This window comes from Pelophylax lessonae, assembly GCF_965119305.1.
Source record: "Pelophylax lessonae genome assembly, chromosome: 8".
NCBI lineage: Eukaryota > Metazoa > Chordata > Amphibia > Anura > Ranidae > Pelophylax > Pelophylax lessonae.
Genome location: NC_138775.1, coordinates 150,980,359 through 151,002,980, shown reverse-complemented (window position 1 = coordinate 151,002,980; position 22,622 = coordinate 150,980,359). Strand labels below are relative to the sequence as shown.

General features: G+C 45.4%; 1 protein-coding gene across 2 annotated transcripts in view; it reads right to left on the bottom strand.

The window, feature by feature from the left end:
* RNF2 (ring finger protein 2) overlaps positions 1-22,622 on the bottom strand; it is a 56,076-nt gene that overhangs the window by 17,456 nt on the left and 15,998 nt on the right. For both annotated transcript variants that reach the window (XM_082266127.1, XM_082266126.1), the window contains exons 2-4: positions 16,596-16,631; positions 4,405-4,496; positions 4,145-4,305 (exon numbers count right to left, since the gene is read on the bottom strand). In XM_082266127.1, coding sequence (XP_082122253.1) covers positions 4,145-4,305; positions 4,405-4,491 — 248 coding nt within the window. In that variant the 5' untranslated portion in view covers positions 4,492-4,496; positions 16,596-16,631. The remainder of the gene's footprint in view (positions 1-4,144; positions 4,306-4,404; positions 4,497-16,595; positions 16,632-22,622) is intronic.

Sequence of the window (22,622 nt, the reverse complement as noted above, 5' to 3'; positions counted from 1 at the left end):
CTGTTTCTGTTTGGGATGTAAAACTCTAATTAGAAAATCTTTTTGACATTACTACCATTCTGGTGATAGATCAGCCATATAGGTTTATTCACAATAAGAGCCATTATCATACTGACAGTCTTTCCGTTCTGAATTTTTGTTTGTTGTTTACAGATTTAATTTAAATTATTTTTGACATTATTACCCACTGTGTCTCCTGCTGGTTAAAAAAATGCTATTAAATTAGCTAGTCCCCCCTCTTTGGTAATGTAATGCTATGTTTTGTACAGTATATATATATATATATACACACACAATGTTTCCGGTGCTTTTTTATGTGCTGCTGCGATTGTTATTGCCTGTTCCCGCAGTCTGTCACTAGATGGAGCTGCTGTTTTCACCCATGTCCCTTTTTCCACCCAGCGCACAGGGGCCGCCAGTGACCAAGTCGCTGTCGGCCCATTATCTGGTCCATGGAGCCGGGAAGCTTCCTGGTCTCCATGGTACTGCTTGTGCACTGGCGAGCTTCCGGCGCGTGATGACGCCCCTCGTTGGCTGGAAGTGACGCGTGATCCACTGGTGACGTCATTACGCCAACCTCCGGCAGCATCCCATCACACCGCCTGCAATGTTTGTGCGGGAGACCGCGTGGAGGGGTGGAGCTGCCAGCTATGGCTATGGAGGGGCCTGCTCTGCTGATGGAGTTCATGGGAGGGGCATATCCTCTGTCCCTCCTTTTCCCCTTTTCCCTCATAAACCCCCCCCCCCCCTATCAAGCTCACATATAAAAAGGTACTAGGAGGCGATCAGTCTTGTGGAGCTGCTGACCTGAAGGACCTATGAACCATGGGATGATACTAGATAATATACCCAATAAATGTTTTGGAGTACACACTAGCAGATGCGGAAGTGAGCTATAAATACTTTATTGACATGTTGATTATACTTAGGAGGTTCCCTTCTTTTCCTCCACAGATTTTTGAATCCACAAACTTGGGGGTTATTACTAACTTTGTTTGTCCCCAAGAGATACTCTCCTACATCATCTACTAGGGATAGACCGATATGGTTTTTTCAAGGCCAATACCGATATTTTGGTCACAATGTATCGGCCGATATTTTGTACATTTAAAGTTTTGAAAAATAAAGACAATTTTGACACAAATCTGGTACTGAACATGTTAATTTTTTTTTAATGCTTAATGGCTGGCTTGCTGGCACCTTGTGGTGGGTGGCTGGCTGGCTGGCACCCTGTGGTGGGTGGCTGGCTGTCTGGGACCCTGTGGTGGGTGGGTGGCTGGCACAGGGCCTGTGGGTGGCTGGCACAGGGCCTGTGGGCGGCTGGCTGGTACAGTGCCTGTGGCTGGCTGGTACAGGGCCTGTGGGCGGCTGGCTGGCTGGTACCCTGTCTGTGGGTGGCTGGCTGGCACCCTGTGGTGGGTGGGTGGCTGGCACAGGGGCTGTGGGTGGCTGGCTGGTACAGGGCCTGTGGGTGGCTGGCTGGTACATAAATCTTTCCCGTAGTTAGTAGACGCGATAACTTTTGCGCAAACCAATCAAAATACGCTTATTGCAAATTTTTTTACCAAAAATATGTAGCAGAAAACAAATTGGCCTAAAATGTTAGAAAATTTAGATTTTTAAATTTTTTTTTTGAGAATGTCATATAGCAGAATGTGAAAAATATTGTTTTTTTTTTTTAAATTGTCGCTCTTTTTTTTTTGTTTATAGCGCAAAAAATAAAAATCGCACATAGAGAAAGCTCTATTTGTGGGAAAAAAAAGGGCATCAATTTTATTTGGGTACAGTATCGCACGACCGCGGAATTGTCCGTTAAAATAACACAGTGCCAAATTGCAAAATAGGGCCTGGTCATTAAGGGGGCAAATCCTTCCGGTCTTAAAGTGGTTAAACAATGGTTTTTAATTGTTCTTTTTAGATACCAGATCCAAATTAGTGATTGTTTTGAATCCCTGGTTAGTGGCATCTCCCTTTTATGCTTCCCTTCCTCTTCCGTGTACACCATACTGGGGCTGATTTTCCCACTGGGGTAGGGCGCAGGTAGGCATATATTGCTGCAATGGTGAAATGATTTTCTTTTCATTATTATACATTGTATCTTTCATCATTTTATATATTTTTTGGCAATATTTTGATAAATTTGGGCCTTCACTTCTAACCCCTTGTGGGTCTAGCGATGTGGGTTGCAGCCGCTCTGCCAGATGGACTTTTGGTAGCAGGCAATAGCAAAAACCCGTGTTTTTTTAAAATGATGCGGTTTTCTACTATTGTTATGCGGCTTTATAGGGTCAGTATGTACAAATATATGTTGTGAGTATTACGCATTAACTCATGTACATGTAATTTACCTGTACCCTCTTTACAATCTAGAAAATTCCTACATTGTAACCACTCACCCCTGAAGCACATTGGGTATACCTCTGTTTTTATACAAATGGATGTGGTTACGACTGTACATTCAGCAATAGTATTATCTTATTTAACCGTATTGATATTTTAATCAATGTTGACGTCTTGTGTCTTTTTCATATATGGGTTAATAAAGTATATTGTTTAACATTTTATATCACGTTGCCATTCATGTCCTAAAAAATCCCTTATACAGCAATACACCCCATACATAGTTAATATTTTAATGTCTACATGCTCCAACATTGGGACAAATTGAGAAGGACCAATATAAAAAACATAAGCAATTCAGGTTTATCCTCTTGCGACTGCCCACAATGCTCTGCGGACAGGCACACTGTGCAGACACTTGTACATAGCGGGAGTCTGTCAGCATGTCCTGGCAAATGATAAATGGTCAGTACCTGCTGGTTGGCTGTATCCAATTACAGCCCAGAGCCCTGTGATGACAATCAACACAGGGTTCTGTACAGAGGGAACAATCTCTCTGTTTCTTATCCCTGCAAATAAGGTATAAGAAACAGACATTTAGCAAAAATTCAAAAATTGGAATACATTACACATTGTTAGGCACACAATTAACCCCTTGATCGCCCTAGATGTTAACCCATTTCCAGCCAGTGTCATTAGTACATTGATAGTGAATAGTATTATCACTGATCACTGTATTAGTGTCACTGGTGATGTCAGTGGCAGTTAGTTAGTCCCCCCCCCCCCTCTGGCATCAGTGAGTGTTAAATAGGCTGCCACACTATCGCAGTCCCATTATAAGTCGCTGATTACCGCCATTACTAGTATAAAACCAAAGACATGTAGCAGAGTACATTTTGTCCAAAATTAATGAAGACATTTTTTTTTATGTATTGGATGTTTTATAGCAAAAAGTAAAAAAAATATTTTTTTTTATTTTTTTTTCATTTATATCACAAAAAAATAAAAAACCCAGTGGTCATCAAATACAACCAAAAGAAAACTCTATTTGTGTAAAAAAAAGTTATATAAATTTTGTTTGGGTAAAGCATTGCATGTCCGCAGAATTACCAGCAAAGTAGCACAGTGCAAAATAGCATAAAATGGGCTGGTCATGAAGGGGGTAAAATCTTCCAGAGCTGAAGTGATTAAAAGGGCAACATCCAAGTAAGACTCGATTCACACCAGCGCGAGTTGTCAGGCGACTTGTCAGCCTGACAAGTCGCGGTCCCTCGCGGTCCATTGACTGCTACAGGACCCGTTCTAATAGGAGCGACACAAGTCACTTCGACTTAGAAAAAGGGTCCTGTACTACTTCGGGGCGACCTCGGAGCGACTTGCATAGACATTCATTATATGAAGTCCGTGCAAGTTGCGCCAAAGTCGCAGTGCACTGGACTTCACAAGTCGCCCCCGAAGTAGGACAGGGTCGTGTCGCCATAGTGTGAACCGACTCTTATGAAACAAATGAAGTAACTAAGAAGTAACTAATGCTTTCTGAATTCCTTTGCTCAGATAGCTTTTATTATTATATTAGGATGGTTCCATGTCCACTTGTTTGTGAAACCAGGTCAAATGAGCTGTGACTTGTACGTTCTGTTGCATTTACAAAGGATGAAGTGCAAGTTCAGCTGGAACATTATAGAAATTATACATTAAAATAAAAAAGGAAGAGTTTTTTAGTGGGAAGAAACAATACCTTATTCGGTAGAGCCTCTGCTGCTAGCCCTGGACAAAATAACAACTACAAACAGGCTATACTTACCCACTTCTGAGAGCAGTTATTATGCAGTCAGCACAAAACCTGTGCAGACATTCTTTAGTTGTCATTGTGTTCTTCAGCATGTCAAGGCAAATTGGACACATAAGTTCACTGTGCAAGCTTCTGGGTGATACTACAATTTCTAGCCCATCTGTAATTGCTTCCTGTCAAAACATGAAATATTCAAAATATGAGTATTATTACAAACCCACAACCAACAGTAAAATCTCTACTTCCACACAGATATAATGGAATGTCTTTACCTGCGGTGTTCTCTGCAGTTCATATAAACTTAGCTCCCATGTTTTGCTGAGTGGCTGAACTCCATTGGCTTGCACTGTCTGAGACATAATGCCTGAAATTCAGATACAAAGCTGATTTACTGATAGGCCCAAATATTCCACATATTCAACAGAAAATCAAGAACAGCACATCTTACGTTCCAGGTGCCAAAAGTAAAAGGTAAACATAGTCATACATAGAAGGCTTACAGGGTAACTCAATTTTCAAGGGAAAAAAAATGCAAATAAAAAAAAAAAAAAATATATAGAATTGCGACACAAATCATTTTGTGACTGAATGTTATTAAAACTTATCTTTCCTTTTTACATAGTTACATAGTTAGTAAGGTTGAAAAAAGACACCGGTCCATTTAGTTTAACCCAATCTGCAGCTCTGTTATTTTCTGTAAAATGCAACACCCTCAAGAAATGTAATTTCCTGCTTGTGTGATTGGCTTACTGATTTTCCCAGAAGTCTGCACTAAGACTCAGATTTTAGGCATCCTCTGCAACAAAAATGTCACTTTGGTGAAATACTCCCAATAGAAAATCACGTCTAAAGGGATTCACACCCTGCCACTTTCCTCATTAGAACCCTGCAAGTACAGCAACTTATTGATAATGATAAAATCACTCCCCCGCTGATTCACTTTGCACATGGACACTGACGAAAAAAAATGGGATTTTTGACTTACCGTAAAATCCATTTATCTGATGTTCATTGACGGACACAGGTTCAAATCTTCTTAATTGATGGGTTATATTGCCCCCTATAGGAGTAGGACACTAGGCAGAAAAAAAAGTCTGGCTATGCCCATGGGCAGTCCCAGGGGGTATACTACCTCTTTCTACTATAGGCACTCAGTTTAGTTAAAAGCAGTGTCAGAAGAATTACAACTCCACAGAGGGGTGGGTGCTGTGTCAATGAACATCAGAGCAATGGATTTTAAGGCAAGTAAAAAAATCCAATTTTCTTTCGTTCATTGACGGACACAGCTTCAGATCTTCATACCCGTTGGGAAGTCCCACAGCAGTGTTAAAATGAGGGGTAGGAACAGCAAAAAAATTCCCAAGACTAAACAGTAGCCAACCAGGCAACAGGAGCTCAACCAAAACAACTGGAGCCACCTGAGAAAAAAAACAATACTCTCGAAAAGGATCAGTTTCTCTTAGCAGCAGCCTGCAAAACCTTGCGGCCAAAAGAAGAATCCGCAGATGCCAACACATCCACTTTAAAAAAAATAGCAAAAGTGTGCACTGACGACAAGTGGCTGCCTTGCAAACCTGCGTCATTGACGCCTGTTGACGGAAAGCCCAGGAGACACTAAGCGCCCGAGTAGAGTGCGCCTTAACAGGGAAAGGAGGAACCTGACCCTTAATGGAATAGGCCTGAATAGGTCTGTCTGATCCATCTGGAAATGGTCACAGAGGAAGCTAACAAACCTTTACGAGGCCCATCTGTGAGCACAAAGAGAGAGTCTGACTTCCTGAAAGACTCTGTAGCTGCCAGGTACACCCTAATTGCCCAGACCACATTCAAGACATGCAAGGCAATTTCCTTCGGATGTTTAGGCCTGGGACACCGGGAAGTCAACACGATGCCTTCATTCAAATGAAAATCAGAGATAACCTTTGGAAAAACCACCTTATCTCTGTGAATCACCTGCTAAGGTCAACGACAGGACAATGCCGCCAGTTCCGACACCCTGCGCACAGAGGTGATAGCCACCAAAAAGGCCACCTTCTGGGACAGCGTAAGAAGGGGAATCTCCTGATGAATCTCAAAGAGAAGCTTCTGGAGGACCAAAAGCACCAAATTGAGGTCCCAAGGCGGCAACGGAGCCCGCACTGGAGGAACCAAATGTCGGACACCCCGAAGAAAAGTATGCACCAGGGAGTGTGTGGCCAAAGGTCATTGGAAGAAGACCGCCAAAGCCGACAACTGGCCCTTGATGGTACTTTAATACCAATTTCTGCTCAATTTCTGAAGGAAGGTCAAGATACGAGCCACCGAGAAGAAGCGAGGATGAACCCAAAGAGACTCACACCACCCAATGTACGTCTTTCAAGTACGATGGTAGATTCTCATACAAGTAATTTCCTAGATTTTACCATGTAGGAATCACAGACTCAGATAAACCTCTATCCTTCAGCACCTGTCGTTCAACAGCCAAGCAGTCAAAGCCAGCAACTGTAAAGCAGGATGGAAGATCAATTCTTGGGACAGCACACACCAGATTAGTGTACAAAGCCGGGTGAGGCCCCTCCGGAGCCACTAAGATGACCGGAATCCCTTCTGCCTCAATCCTGCGTAGAAGTTTTGGCAGTAGCTTGAGTAAACCAGATACGGACCCCACGGTGCCACCAACGTGTCTGTGGCGTCCGCCAGAGGATCCCTTGACCGAGCCACAAACCTCTACACCTTTCTGTTGAGCTGAGACGCCAACAGATCCACCTCAGGGGTGCCCCCCCCGGAAACACAATTGATGAAACACCACCGGATGAAGGGACCATTCCCCTTGGTCCAACACCTGCCGACTGAAGTAATCCGCCTGCCAGTTTTCCACCCCTCTAATGTGTACGGCGGAGAGGGCTAGAACGAACCATTCTGCTCACCTTAGAATGCCGGCTACCTCCAGAGCCACCAGGACACTTCTTGTGCCCCTTTGGTGATTGAAATAAGCCATGGCCGTGGCATTGTTCGATTGAATGCGCACAGGACAACCCTGAAGACGATCCGTCCAATGGTCCAGACACAGTCTGATCGCTTGGAGTTCCAAGACATTGATCAGTAGTCTGGACTCTTCAGATCCCCTGAGCAGAATTTTTGCCAAGGACGCCTTCCCAGCCGAATAGGCTGGCATCCGTGGTGACCACTGTCCAATACAAGGGTAGGAAGGATTTTCCCAGCTGAAGTGCCGGAGAACGAAGCCATCGTATCAGGGACTCCTTTGTTCCCCAACTCAGCCGGATCTGATTGTCCGGAGACAGTGGAGTCTTGTCCCATTTGGTCAGAATCTCTCTTTGCCGGGACCTTGTATGGAACTGTGCAAACAGAACCAACCATCAGGCCCAGCACCCGCAAGGAAGTCCGGAGGGGTGACCATCTGTTGGACAGCAGGGGGCGAATTGCAGCCTGCAATATCTGGAGTTTGTCTGGCTAAGGTCGAGTCCAGAGTCAGGCCCAGATAGTCCAACTTTGTGGACAGAACCAGGGCAGACTTCTGAAAATTCAGAATCCATTCAGAATCCAGACGAACTCCTGTAGAGCTTGTATGGTGATCTCAAGGTTTTTTCCAGAGCAGAAGGAGATTCCGCTCGCAGAAGGATATCGTCCAAGTAGCCCAGTACCACGATCCCCCATTGGCGTAGCAAAGCTAGTACCAGGGCTAACACTTTTGTGAAGACCCAAGGAGCAAAGGTGAGACCAAAGGGTAACGCCACAAACTGATAATGCTCCTCTCCCACGGCAAAGCGGAGCAAGCACTGGTGACTGGCACATATTGGAATGTGAAGTTAAGCATCCTTGATGTCGATAGAGGCAAGGAAATCCCCTTGACGCAAGGATGCCACCACTGTGCGAATGAACTCCATTTTATTTATTTATTTCAGGTACTTATATGGCGCTATCAATTTACGCAGCTCTTTACATATACATTGCACATTCACATCAGTCCCTGCCCTCAAGGAGCTTACAATCTAAGGTCCCTAACTCACATACATACACAGTAGGGCCAATTTTATACAGGATCCAATTAACCTACCAGCATGTCTTTGGAGTGTAGGAGGAAACCGGAGTACCCGGAGCAAACCCACGCAGGCACAGGGAGAACATGCAAACTCCAGGCAGGTAGTGTCGTGGTTGGGATTCGAACCAGCGACCCTCTTGCTGCTAGGTGAAAGTGCTAACCACTACACCACTGTGCCGCCCTATAACTCCATTCTGAACTTCTGCACCCGCACAAAGCATTTTAGCGCCTTGAGGTCAAGGATTGGATGCACTTTGCCTTCTTTCCTGGGAACTGTAAACAGGTTTGAGTAAAAACCCTGAAAATGTTCGAAAGTCAGAACCGGGACAATCACTCCTTGACGTAACAGGTCTTGTACTGCCTGAAACAGACCCTGTAGTGGTCCGAGGACAGGCGCAAGTTGGAAGGAAAGAACCTTGCTGGGGGACAAGAGAGAAACTCGATCTTGTAGCCGGACCGAATTACTTCGTAGACCCACTTGTCTTGCACCAGGGAAGTCTACGGGTCCAGAAACCAGGGAAGACGTCCCCCCACCCCCGATATGGGTGAGGGCGCCCCTTCATGCTGAAGGAGCCTAGCCTGCAGGTCTGGGGAAGCCCGCTCTTAGCTTGCCAGATCAGGTTTGTTTGGATCCCCGAGAGGAGGCCCTGAAAGGCTTCGAGCCCTTGTCAGCCGACCCTGAGGGACGAAAAAACTTCTTATGGAAGACATCAATGACGAGGTTCCTTGCCCTTAGTAGCCTGTGAAGAAAGGTACTCTTTCCACCTGTGAGACCTTTATGATTTCATCCAGGGTAGCTCCAAACAGGCGATCTTCTTGAAAGGGAAGATTAGTCAAGGCCTTTTTAGAAGTCTGGTCCGCAGACCAGCATTTGAGCCAAAAGACACGCCGAAGGACCACTGCCATAACAGAGAGCGAAGCCACTAGGGGAGCCGCATCAAAAGAGGCATCACAGATAAACTGCAGCCCCTGGATCAGCTGGTCCACCAGCTCAGAAAAGGCAGGAGGGAGCTGTTCTCCCTCCAGGTCACGGCTTAGCTTAGTCGGTCAGAGTCTGCGACACCAGGGCAATGGTGAATACGGACCTCATTGCCGAACCAGCCAGAGTGTACATATTGCAGGCCACAGCCTCTGCCTTCCTGTCAGCCGGATCCTTAAAGCGGAGTTCCGGGCACAAAATCGACCTAATTGATTTTGTGTACATCCGCTTGCTCTTCTTCACCTGAAAAGGAATTGGATAGTTAGGGTTATTTTTTTTTTTTTTTACTTACCTTGTAATTGTAGAAAGAAATACTCACCTATTTTCCACTTCCTCCCTCTGTGGCCGCGGCCCGCGCCGTCACTTCCGGTTTGCAATGATTCCTGGGAGCTGAACGTCATCGCTCCCAGGAATCAATGCGACGGCACCGGCCCCGCTCGTCACTTCCGGTGCCGACTTCCCTGCTAAACAGCTTCTGGGCATGCCCAGAAGCTGTGGAGGAATGCGGCGCCACACCGGAAGTGACGAGAGGGGCCGGGGAAGGCGCATTCTGGGAGAAAAAGACGCGGAAGAGGACGCAGAAGAGGATCGCGCTGGCTTCAGCTGCCCACAACAGAGATGGCAGAAGAAATTTTAAAAGTGAGTATTTCTTCTTGCGGGTGAGTGCGAACCGGGACAGATCAGAGGCTAGCCATTGTGGAATGTACTAGCCCTGACTGTCCCGGGGGTATGTTCATTGAAAAAACGATTCTGTGCCCGGAACCCCGCTTTAAAGGCCGAGGGACTCTTCAACCAAAATCATGGTTGCCTTGTTCAATCTGGAAACCGGAGGGTCCACCACTGGTGGAACAGTCCACTTCTTAAGAAGGGACTCCTCATAGGGGTAACGCCTAGTAAAGTGCTTAGGGAACCCACGGAATGCTTTGGTCGTCCCCGCTCTTTAGCTACAATTCTGTCAAAATAGGCAGGGCAAGGGAACCCCTTTGCCGCTCTGGATGGCTTGAGAATGCCAAAGGGAACCTGCTCCTCTGTCACAGCTGCATCCTCCATCTTCAGGTTCTCACACAAAGATACAATCAGTGCTTCCACCAGTGCCTTTTCGTGTGCAGTTGCAGACGTGGAGGAATTATCCTCATCCTCACTATTAGAGGATTCTGGGCGGGTGGTTGCAGACCCAACAGGGTGACGCACGTCCGTGGTGGCCGAATCAGATTCAGGATCTGAGGAGACAGATGAGGCAGGGGAAGGCTTTATGCCTGTCGCCCGAAGACCACCTACACCGAGGACACAAAAGACTCCAGGACCGGTGTCAGTGCATCGATAGATGGTTGGGACCCGGAGGGCCCCGCAGCCTCAGAGAGGGGATCAGGTAGGGAGATGTGCTCCACAGACTCCATGAGTCACCAGGGGGACCCCACAAAAAGTGTAAAACAGTGCAAGGGACCACCCCCACCGCTCTGGCAGCACCACCCGGCCGCCAGGCATAAGCATTAAGCGATCTCCAGCAGAGAGGGAGAGAATGCCAGCAGACTCACCAACCAGCAGGAAACAGGCACCTGCAGCCACCAGTATAATTTGCACTCCATGCGTGGTGATTAGGAAGTGAAAGGATCCAGGAATCCGCACCAGGGGATGAGGAGGGCTCCCATCACTGAAATCGCCACCCACAGGGCTCCACTGTCATAGCCGCCGCTATTTTCAATCACAAGCCACCGCAAAATGGCCACCAGACTACAGGAAAAAGATCGCCGTGTATAGAAACACACAGGCTACAACAAAATGGCGGCCCCGCGAAGCACCTTGAGGCTTACAGGGACCCTGGCCTCAAGAACAGACCCAAACAGGAAGGGGGGGCCCTTCCAGTGCACCAGACCACTCAAACAGCCCCAATATATGTGGAGGGGGAGGGGGGGTAGGATGGGGGGCAGATGACAAGGGGGGGTGCCTGACGGGAAGGAGGGGAACCCGGGGGTCCCACCGTTCCAAGGAGGGGCCCATGTCCACCCCAAAACCATCCAGAGGGAGAGGGGGGCAGCTACTCACTATACCCGGAACCAGGCAGGCACTGCTTCAGACTGAATCCCTTGCCATCAAAATGGGGGGCTGTGGGGCAGGAGGAATGCTGCGACTCGGGTCGAGACCCGGTCGTATGCGACCTCGCAAGGCATTTAACTCGCAGGCAAGCCCTCTGTCCAGTGGGGCTATGTCAAGGCTGACCTAGTGGGGAGGTCTGTGCGTGCTAGCTGGCCAGACTGGGGTGACCACTGGATCTAGATTATCCAACCTGTTGCCCAGTCTGGCAGTTGATTGTGGATCGCACAGGAAAAATCCAGGAGAAAAAAATTTCTATCTAAAAATAAATAATTGCCAGGACCAAAGATCCCAGCAGGGAACTAGGACCTTACTACTGACTAGGCAGAAAAAACTGAGTCCCTATCGCAAGAGAGACAGAGTATACCCCCTGGGTCTGCCCATGGGCTTAGCCAGACTTTTTCTGCCTAGTGTCCTACTCCTGTAGGGGGCAGTATAACCCATCGGATATGAAGATCTGAAGCTGTGTCCATCAATGAACGAAAGAGAAAACAGCTATTTCTTCAGAACAATAAAAAAGGTTGAAATCTGCAACAAAGTTTGTTTAAAAATCCCTGCAAAGTACATAGATCACCCAGTGGAGAATGTTTTTTTCTCAACAGAAGTCAAGTTACTCTTTAACGCACATGGGTATCTATCCCTTGTTGTATAAAAATGTTTAATCAGGTGGTGTTAAGTTTCATTCTACTTCTATACATGTAGGGAAACTTCAAGTATACAGCCATTATCTTCAATTTTGCACTACTTCTCTTGTGTATTCAAATTGCTTACTCTGATTTCATTGCACCCTATAAACTTCTCACAGTGTGCTTTAGAAGCTGCAGAAAGTCTGACAGAGCCTGCCTCATTTGCTGTCTGGAAGATTCCAGCATCATCCAGCCCTTTCCTAAGTAGTCTGACTGTCTCTGGTCTGTCCTTTTCTTTTATTGAATTTTGGTTCTTTCAATTATGGAGGCTCACGTCTAATGTGGGTGTTACCTGAAACAGCGTACATGCAAATGCACCCTACTAGGACTGCAAACTCATTTCCTTCCAATAGCCAGCCAAAATGTTTGCATCAGGGCTGAGGGCTCATAAAATAAGTGCTGAAGCAGGGGGCTGTAATGTTTTCAGGAAGATACAGTTCCTTGAAATTCATACCCCTTGAAATTTTCCACATTTTGCCATGTTGCAACCAAAAACAGAAGTGTATTTTATTGGGATCTTATGTGATAGACATAACGTGTGAAAAGTGAGGTGTGCATTTGTATTCAGCCCCCCTCAGTCAATACTTTATAGAACCATCATTTGCTGCAATAAAAGCTGCAAATCTTTTTAGGCATGTCTCTACCAGCTTAGCACATCTAGAGAGTGACATTTTTGCCTATTCTTTGCAAAATAGCTCAAGCTCTGTCAGATTTGATGGAAAGCACCTGAACAGCAATTTTCAAGTCTTCCCACAAATTATCATTTTGATTTAGGTCTGGACTTTGACTGGACCATTCTGGCTGTATGTTTAGGGTCATTGTCCTGCTGATAGGTGAACCTCTACCCCATTCTCAAGTCTTTTGCAGACTCTAACACAGGGATCCTCAAACTACGGCCCTCCAGCTGTTGCGGAACTACACATCCCATGAGGCATTGAAAACTCTGACATTCACAGACATGATTGGGCATGATGGGAATTGTAGTTCCTGAACAACTGGAGGGCCATAGTTTGAAGACCCCTGCTCTAACAGGTTTTCTTCTAAGATTGCCTTTTTTTGGCTTTATCCATCTTCCCATTACCTCGAACCAGCTTTCCCGCCCTGCCATAGAAAAGCATCCACACAACATGATGCTGCCACCACAATGTTTCATAGTGGGGATGATGTGTTCAGGGTGGTGTGCAGGTTAGTTTTCCGCCACACATAATGTTTTGCTTTTAGGCCAAAAAGTTCAATTTTGGTCTCATCTGACCAGAGCACCTTCTTCCACATGTATGCTGTGTCTCCCACATGGCTTCTTGCAAACTGCAAATGGGACTTCTTATGGCTTCTTTCAACAATGGCTTTCTTCTTCCAACTCTTCCATAAAGGCCAGATTTGTGGAGTGCACGACTAATAGTTGTCTTGTGGAAAGTATCTCCCACATGAGCTGTGGATCACTGCAGCTCCTCCAGAGTTACCATGGGCCTCTTGGATGATTCTCTGATTAATGCCCTCCTTGCCCAGCCTGTCAGTTTAGGCGGGACCTGAGGAAGGAGACATGGCCTCCGAAACGCGTTGTCCATAGCAACCATCAGCAGGTTTTGCATCCCCTTGGATCCCTCTATCCGCCCCACACTGCACACAGCCTCGGCCGAGGCTAAGGCCAGCTCATCCGGCGGTGAATGACGGCGGGAGAGTGTGCAGGCGCACTATTGTCCACACGTTGTGATCTGGCGGGGGGGGGCAGGAGTAGGAAGTGATTGAGAGCGGGCTGGAGCGGCGTGAGCTGCGAACAGTGAGACCGGAGGTTACCTAGGAAGGACGGGAGGAGTTAGAAGCTACCACTGATGTGCTTGTCCTATAAGGACATAAATGTGAGTGCAACCTTTTTCTGTTTTGTATTGTCCGCCATTAAAGCGTTATCATCTGAGGTCTGCGTGCGCTCTCCTTTTTACAGTTTGGTGTCAGTTTAGGTGGATGGCCATGTCTTAGTAGGTTTGCAGGTGTGCCATACTCTCTTTTTTCAGATGATGGATTGAACAGTGCTCCCTGAGATGTTCAAAGCTAGAAGTATTTTTTTTAACCCAACCCTGCTTTAAACTTCTCCACAACTCTATCCCTGACCTGTCGGTGTTTTCCTTGGCCTTCATGATGCTGTGTGTTCACGGAGGTTCTATAAAAAAACCTCTGAGGGCTTCACAGAACAGCTGTATTTATACTGAGATTAAATTACACACAGGTGGACTCTATTTACTAATTAGGTGACTACTGAAGGTAATTGGTTCCACTAGATTTTAGTTAGGGGTATCCTCCTCCGACCAAGTTCCCTGGGCGGACAGAACGCCCAGAACACCACCCCAGCCCGACAGGCTGGCATCCGTGGTGATCACCGTCCACGACAAAGGACGAAAGGACTTGCCCCCCGACACCGCCGGGGACTGGAGCCACCACAAAAGACCCCTGCGGGTGAGACGGCTCAACGACAGCCGCAGATCCAGAGATTGCGGACGCCCGTCCCACTTGGCCAGGACCTCCGCCTGAAGCTCCCATGTGTGAAACTGGGCGAAGGGAATTGCCTCGAAAGCCGAAACCATCAATCCCAGACACCTCATACACGTCCGGAGGGACGAGCACTGATTGTCCCTGAGGGACCTGACTTCGCACTGAAGTGTCCGAAGCTTGTCTTCCGGCAGGAAGACCTTCGCTTGAACAGAGTCCAGAATCATCCCCAGGTAGGGAAGACGAACCGACGGACACAACGTTGACTTTAGAAAATTTATCGTCCAACCGAATTCCTGCAGAGTCTGCATCGTGATGGACAGGTCGTTCACCAGGCCCTGACTGGTCGCGGACCGAATCAGGATATCATCCAGATACCCCAGGACAGAAATGCCCTGGGCCCTCAATAAGGCCAGAACCGGCGCAAGCACCTTGGTGAAAACCCGCGGAGCCGAAGCGAGACCAAAAGGCAACGCCACAAATTGATAATGATCCTCCGCAATGGCAAATCGAAGGTACCTCTGGTGACCCTCGAAAATGGGGATGTGAAGGTATGCATCCTTCAAGTCGATGGAGGCCATGAATTCCCCCGGAACCAGGGCAGCCACCACTGATCGCAGGGATTCCATGCGGAACTTGCGAACCCGCACAAAGCGGTTCAGAGCTTTTAAGTCCAGAATCGGACGTACCTTGCCCTCCTTTCTGGGCACAGTGAACAGATTGGAATAGAACCCCCGAAATCTGTCCCGATGAGGCACCGGAACCACCACTCCCTGGGCCCGCAGGTCCCGCACCGCCAGATGCAGATCCTGCAAGCGCTCCGGAGTCAGCTGAAGGTTTGAGGGGAAAAATCTGCCCGCCGTCCGAGAGAGAAACTCGATCTTGTATCCAGATCGAACGATTTCCTGAACCCATCTGTCCCGAATGCGGTCCAGCCAGGGTTGAAGAAAACCGAGCATACGTCCCCCCACCCCAGAACCGGGTGAGGGCGTCCCTTCAGGCCGCATTGTTATGGGCAGCGGACCCGGACTGGCCGGACTTCTGCTTACCCGTCCACGGCTTCTTCTGGGAGCCTTGGCCCTTAAAGGGCTTGCCCTTATAGTGCGACCGAAAGGCACGAAAGGACCCCTGAGAGGGCCTAAACGAGGCATTCTTCTTACCACGAACAAACTTATTCTTGTGACATTGGGGCAAGAGAGTGCTCTTACCCCCAGAAATACCCTTTATCAGAGTATCCAAAGATTCGCCAAAAAGGCGCGATCCCGCGTAGGGCAAATTAGCCAAAGTCTTGCGGGAAGATTGGTCAACAGACCAACATTTCAGCCATATCAGGCGACGGTTCAATACCGCCACACTAGAAAGACGCGCAGCCAAAAGGGACCATATCTAAGTCCGCATCACACAAATACATGACACCCTGATGAATCTGATCCACCATAGCCAAAGTTGTCGGCGGGGCAGAGTCAGCCACCAGGGTGCGCCTGAGCACCTGCGTCCAATCCGCAATAGCCTGGGCTGCCATAATGGAAGCAAAAATAGGCTTCAGCATAGAGCCAGCAACCGTATAAGAATGACGGGCCAGAGATTCCAATCTCCTGTCCGTCGGGTCCCGGAACACCGAGGTATCCTCAGCAGGGATCGCAGTTGATTTATTCAAAATCACCACCGCGTGATCCACCTGAGGCGGCACACACCAACGCTCATCAGTGGCGGGTGTAAAGGGTTAGTTACATAGGTCCAGCCTGGATCAATGTAATCATGTATATACCATACCTGACCAATGCCCCTGAAAGCTGGAAACCACTGAAGTAGACGCTGCTACTCCAGTGATTTCCACTGCCACTCAGCATGGGCACCATTCAGAGGATTCTTAATTCTTATAGAATAATTGGGAGGACAAGGTGTGAAGATAATGGTAAATGATTACGTTAGTAATGTTCAACAAAAAAAGAAAAGAAGAAAGGAAGCAACATAGTAGCCAAGCCAAATGTTGGGTTCTACCTTCAGACTAATTTAGGGGTGAACCCACAATAATACAGCACATGGGACTTATGTTACTTAAATTAAATCCAACATTTCCAATACTATATTCCTGATGTAAGGTAAAAAGTGTGATGTTTATTCCCACAGTGCAGTGCAGGAGTAGCCAGTAACATACTGGGATCTTACCTTTTCTGTTGCACTTACCTTAATTTATGCTGGAGAGCTGGAGCTTATATGATCCTAGAAAATAGAAAAAGTAGTGATAATTAATTTTTTTTCTTTTATATATGTATATAGCTGTAGTATATTGTATTTAGCCATAGAAAGTATTTAATTGAAACTCCAGTTAAAATATGTTGGGTAAGAGAAAAACAACTCCTTTCATATTAGCTCATATCAAGTGAATTGGATAAAAACTTTTCCTAGTGACGGCTTTCCTGCAGTTGTGATGATCTGCTATGATTTACCACTTAAAGACCAGAAGGTTTTACCCCCTTAATGACCAGGCCATTTTTTGCGATACAGCACTGCGTTACTTTAACTGACAATTGCGCGGTCGTGCGACACTATACCCAAATAAAATGTATTTTTTTTCCCAGAAATAGAGCTTTCTTTTGGTGGTATTTTATCACCTCTGCAATTTTTATTTTTTGCGCTATAAAACAAAAAATAACGACAATTCTGAAAAAACAAAAAAAACAATATTTTTTACCTTCTGCTATAAAACATTCCCAATAAAAAAAAATTTAAAAATAATTTTTTTTCATCAATTTAGGCCAATATGTATTCTGCTACATATTTTTGGTAAAAAAAATTCCAATAAGTGTATATTGATTGGTTTGCGCAAAAGTTATCGCATCTACAAACTAGGGGAAAGATTTATGTAATTTTTATTTTTTACTAGTAATGGCGGTGATCAGCGATTTTTAGCGGGACTGCCGACATTGGGGCGGACATATCAGACACCTAACTGACACTTTTGGGGGGACCAGTGACATTACTACAGTAATCAGTGCTAAAAATATGCACTGTTACAGTACTAATGACACTGGCAGGGAAGGGGCAAACACCAGGGGCGATCAAAGGGTTAAATATGTGCCTAGGGGATAGAAACATAGAAACATAGAATGTGTCGGCAGATAAGAACCATTTGGCCCATCTAGTCTGCCCAATATATCTGAATCCTATGAATAGTCCCTGGCCCTATCTTATATGAAGGATAGCCTTATGCCTATCCCATGCATGCTTAAACTCCTTCACTGTATTTGCAGCTACCACTTCTGCAGGAAGGTTATTCCATGCATCCACTACTCTCTCAGTAAAGTAATACTTCCTCATATTACTTTTAAACCTTTGCCCCTCTAATTTAAAACTGTGTCCTCTTGTGGTAGTTTTTCTTCTTTTAAATATGCTCTCCTCCTTTACCGAGTTGATTATGTATTTAAAAGTTTCTATCATATCCCCTCTGTCTCTTCTTTCTTCCAAGCTATACATGTTAAGGTCCTTTAACCTTTCCTGGTAAGTTTTTTCCTGCAATCCATGTACTAGTTTAGTAGCTCTTCTCTGAACTCTCTCTAGAGTATCTATATCCTTCTGGAGATATGGCCTCCAGTACTGCGCACAATACTCCAAGTGAGGTCTCACCAGTGTTCTGTACAGCGGCATAAGCACTTCACTCTTTCTACTGCTTATACCTCTATACTGCTTTCTAAGGCTGGCCATACACTATACAATTTTCTTATTCAATTTCCTTTAGATTTACCTTAAACTATGTAGTACAAGGGCCTGCCTGATTGCATACAAATTGAAAGTTTGTAGGTTTGACCCTATATTACATGGTTTTGGTAAATCTAAAGGAAAGTTGAACAAGAAAATTGTATAGTGTATGGCCAGCCTAACTGTGTGTGGGGGGGGGGGTTGTATTCACTGGATGAACACAGACCTGAGTTCCTAAATAGGAGGAACACAGGATCCCTGTGTTCATCACTGACAGAACAGCGGTTGTCGTTCTGTCTCCATGGGGAGGGATCGCGGGTGCCTGGCAGACATCACGTCCACTGGACCCGCTGATTGCCTCCTCCTAGAGCCAATTAGCGCGTGCATGCCTCCACTTACTGCTACATGAAACGACGTACATGTATGTTGTTTTGCGTAACAGAGCCGACCTGCCGCAGTATAACTACAGCAGCTGGTTGGCAAGTGGTTAAATCATTTGCCCAAAGTTGTAATAAAACACACTTCACGTTCCCTTTAGAAATAAACATAATTCACAAAAGCTAAAGTTCCCAGAGCAGTAAACCTAAAGCCTTAGCTTGTACAATTATACATGATCTAGTTAAAGTTAAAAATTCTGGAATATTCCCTAGGTTCACACTGTAGCTGTTCACAGTTAATGTTGGCATGGGCACAGTAGCCTAGTCATTTGAATGGGCTGCTGTACCTGCGTAAGATGTAGGAAATAGGTTCCCAGGAATTTCCGCTATATATGGGCCTCTCAATACATCTGCTAATCTGCCATATATGAAGGACTGGGATGCATATTTAGATAATGACAACGCGGTGGAATCATGGTATTCCTGTTTTCAGAGCATTGATCATTACTGTAGTAATGTTACTGGTCCCCCCAAAAGTGTAAAAAAATGTCAGCTTGGGGTCCGATCTGTCCGCTGTAATCACTGGTCCCCCCAAAAGTGTCAAAAATGTCAGTTAGGGGTCTGATCTGTCCGCTGCAATCACTGGTCCCCCCAAAAGTGTCAAATGTCAGTTAGGGGTCCGATCTGTCCGCTGCAATCACTGGTCCCCCCCAAAAGTGTCAAAATGTCAGTTAGGGGTCCAATCTGCCCCCTGCAATCACTGGCCCCCCCAAAAGTGTAAAAAATGTCAGTTAGGGGTCTGATCTGTCCGCTGCAATCACTGGTCCCCCCAAAAGTGTAAAAAATGTCAGTTAGGGGTCTGATCTGTCCGCTGCAATCACTGGTCCCCCCAAAAGTGTAAAATATGTCAGTTAGGGGTCTGATCTGTCCGCTGCAATGTTGCAGTCCCGCTAAACATCGCAGATCGCCCCCATTACTATTAAAATAAATAAATGAATTAAAAAAGACATAAATCTTTCTCCTGTTTGTAGACGCGATTACCTTTTGCGCTTATTGGGATTTTTTTTAACAAAAATATGTGGCAGAATACAAATTGGCCTAAAAGGATAAAAACCTTTGTTTTTTATTTTTTGTTTTTTTGGGGAATGTTATATAGCAGAAAATAAAAATATATATTTTTTTCCAGAATTGACGCTTTTTTTCTGTTTATAGTGCAATAAATAAAAACCGCAGAGGTGATCAAATACTGCCAAAAGAAAGCTCTATTTGTGGGAAAAGAAGGACATGAATTTTATTTGGGTACAGAGTCGCACGATTCCACAATTGTCAGTTAAAGTAATGCAGTGCCGTATCATAAAAAATGGCCTGGTCATTAAGGGGGGTAAAACCTTCCGGTCCTTAAGTGGTTAACTAAGCTTGGTCCCATATACATTGATTGTTAAAAACACATTGTATGAGCTCACCATAATAATGCCAAGTCAGATTGTGTTTTCTAAAATGTTATTTGGTGACTCCAGGGTAAGACATAATTGTGACAACCTAATTTATGTGCTACAGTTCAAACCCAACCTACCCGATTTATTAAGGTTTAGGGTTCATGTACAGAAGCCTAATAAAATACTGATATCTATGCAGGATTCTGATGGATGAAAAATCCAGTGTAAAAAATGTCTGGCGATGGTCCGTGAATCGCTTCTGTTTTTGTACTTTTAGACACATATCCGTCTGTAACATGTTCACATCTGTAAAACATCTTCCATTCCTCTAGCTCAGTTTTCAATTCCAGCACGTACACAGTTACATACTTTTACATGTAAATATGTGTAAACCACTCAGATATACTGAACAGAATTTTCTGCTTTGATTTCAAACAGCTGACTGCAGTGCAAGATTACTGAGCATAATGCAGCTTTGTGTAAGGACCCATAATAAACAATGCTGCCGCTGTTCTGATCTGTAAAAAAAAAAAAATGATATACTGTATGGATCTAAAGCAGAGATTATTATGCCCATGAGTCTAAGGCCTCTTTCGCAAAGAGCGGACCGTATTTCGATCCGCTCCGGCACTTTTTTTTTTTTTTTACGGACACGGATGACACTTGTATCATCCGGTCCGTATGTCCGCATATCAACCCATCCGTTTTCGGATGATATACGGAAATAATGTATGTCTATGGGATTGCGGATGTCAGCGGATGACACCGCTGACATCCGATTTTGCGTCCTTTCCGAAAAATAGGGTTCTGTTCCGTTCCAAAAAATGGAACAGAACTGAAAGGACGAAAATCGGACGTCATCTGCTGACATCCGCAATCCCATTGACAAGCATTATGTCCGTATATCACCCGCAAATGGATGGGGTGATATACGGACATACGGAACGCCGTGTGAAAGAGGCCTTAGGCCTCTTGCATACTGCAGCTTTAAAAAGCTCAGTACAGCGTTTTTTTTTTTACTGATCTAAAATGCATTCCATTGTTTAACCACTTCTGGGCCGGAAGATTTTCCCCCTTAATGACAGGCCATATTTTGCGATTCGGCACTGCGTTATTTTAACGGACAATTGCGCGGCCGTTTGACGCTGTACCTAAATAAAATTGATGTCCTTTTTTCCCCACAAATAAAGCTTTCTTTTGGTGGTATTTGATCACCTGTGCGATTTTTATTTTTTGCGCTATAAACAAAAAAAGAGCAACAATTTTGAAAAAAACTATATTTTTCACATTCTGCTATATAACATTTAATTAAAAAATCTAAATATTTTACCTTTTAGGCCAATTTGTTTTCTGCTACATATTTTTTTTAAAAAAAATCGCAATAAGCGTATTTTGATTGATTTGCACATAAGTTATCGCGTCTACTAACTACGGGAAAGATTTATGTAATTTTTATTGTTTTTTTTTTACTAGTAATGGCGGCGATCAGTGATTTTTAGCAGGACTGCAACATTGCAGCAGACAGATCGGACCCTTAACTGACATTTTTTACACTTTTGGGGGGACCAGTGACATTACTACAGTAATCAGTGCTAAAAATATGCACTGTTACTGTAATAATGACACTGGCAGGGAAGGGGTTAACATTGTGGGTGATCAAGGGGTTAAATGTGAGTCTAGGGGAGTGATAACTGTGGGGGGGGGGCGTGGCTTGTGAAATGATCATAGAGACATGTGATCCTATATAGAAGGATCACAGGGGCTCTAGGATCATTCCGGGGGAAGATCTACATCGATTTGCGCAGGAGAGCCACCCTGCCGCAGTAAAAAGGTGGCAGGTGGTCGGCAACAGGTTAAAACGTGCATGTAAACACAAGCATGTAAACAAGCGATGCATGTTCTTGGGTAAGAAAGAAAAAAATTAAACCTCTGCATTCCCAGTCAGTATTTTGTGCTAGTACGCACAAAAAAACGTGCATATGAGCATGAAAACGAATGAATTTTCCCTAGGAGTGTATTGCGCGTGTGAATGCGGGCATAAATACGCATGAATACACGCAAAACACTCACCTGAAATTGCACCCAAAACAGCAGATGCTCAGATGTCTGCAAGAGGCCTTATGCGAATATGCCAACCGAACGTGAACATCTAAATGTTATCTTCACAAAGTGTGCTATGTGACTGCAACATCATAAATACACTGATCAAAATTATAAACGCAACACTTTTGTTTTTGCCCCCATCATGGGTGACATGTCCGGTGAATATGCTGGCCATACAAGAACTGGGATGTTTTCAGCTTCCAGGAATTGTGTACAGATCCTTGCAACATGGGGCTGTGCATTATCATGCTGCAACACAAGGATTGTGGATAGATGGCGCAACAATGGGCCTCAGGATCCCGTCATGGTATCTCTGTGCATTTAAAATGCCATCAATAAAATGCACCTGTGTTCGTTGTTAACCACTTGCCGACCAGCCGGCGGCAGGTCAGCAGGTTCCTACGAATCACCGTATTTGTACTTGCTAGTGAGGAAGCCGATCCACGGGGCTGGTGGCCGCAAATTTCCGCCAGGCACCCGTGATCACTCCCCATGAAAAGAGAACAGTGGTCTGCTGTTGTAAACACAGCAGACTGTTCTCTCTGGAATCAATACAGAGCGCCAGTGTTCCTCCTATTTAGGAACACAGGTCTCTGTGT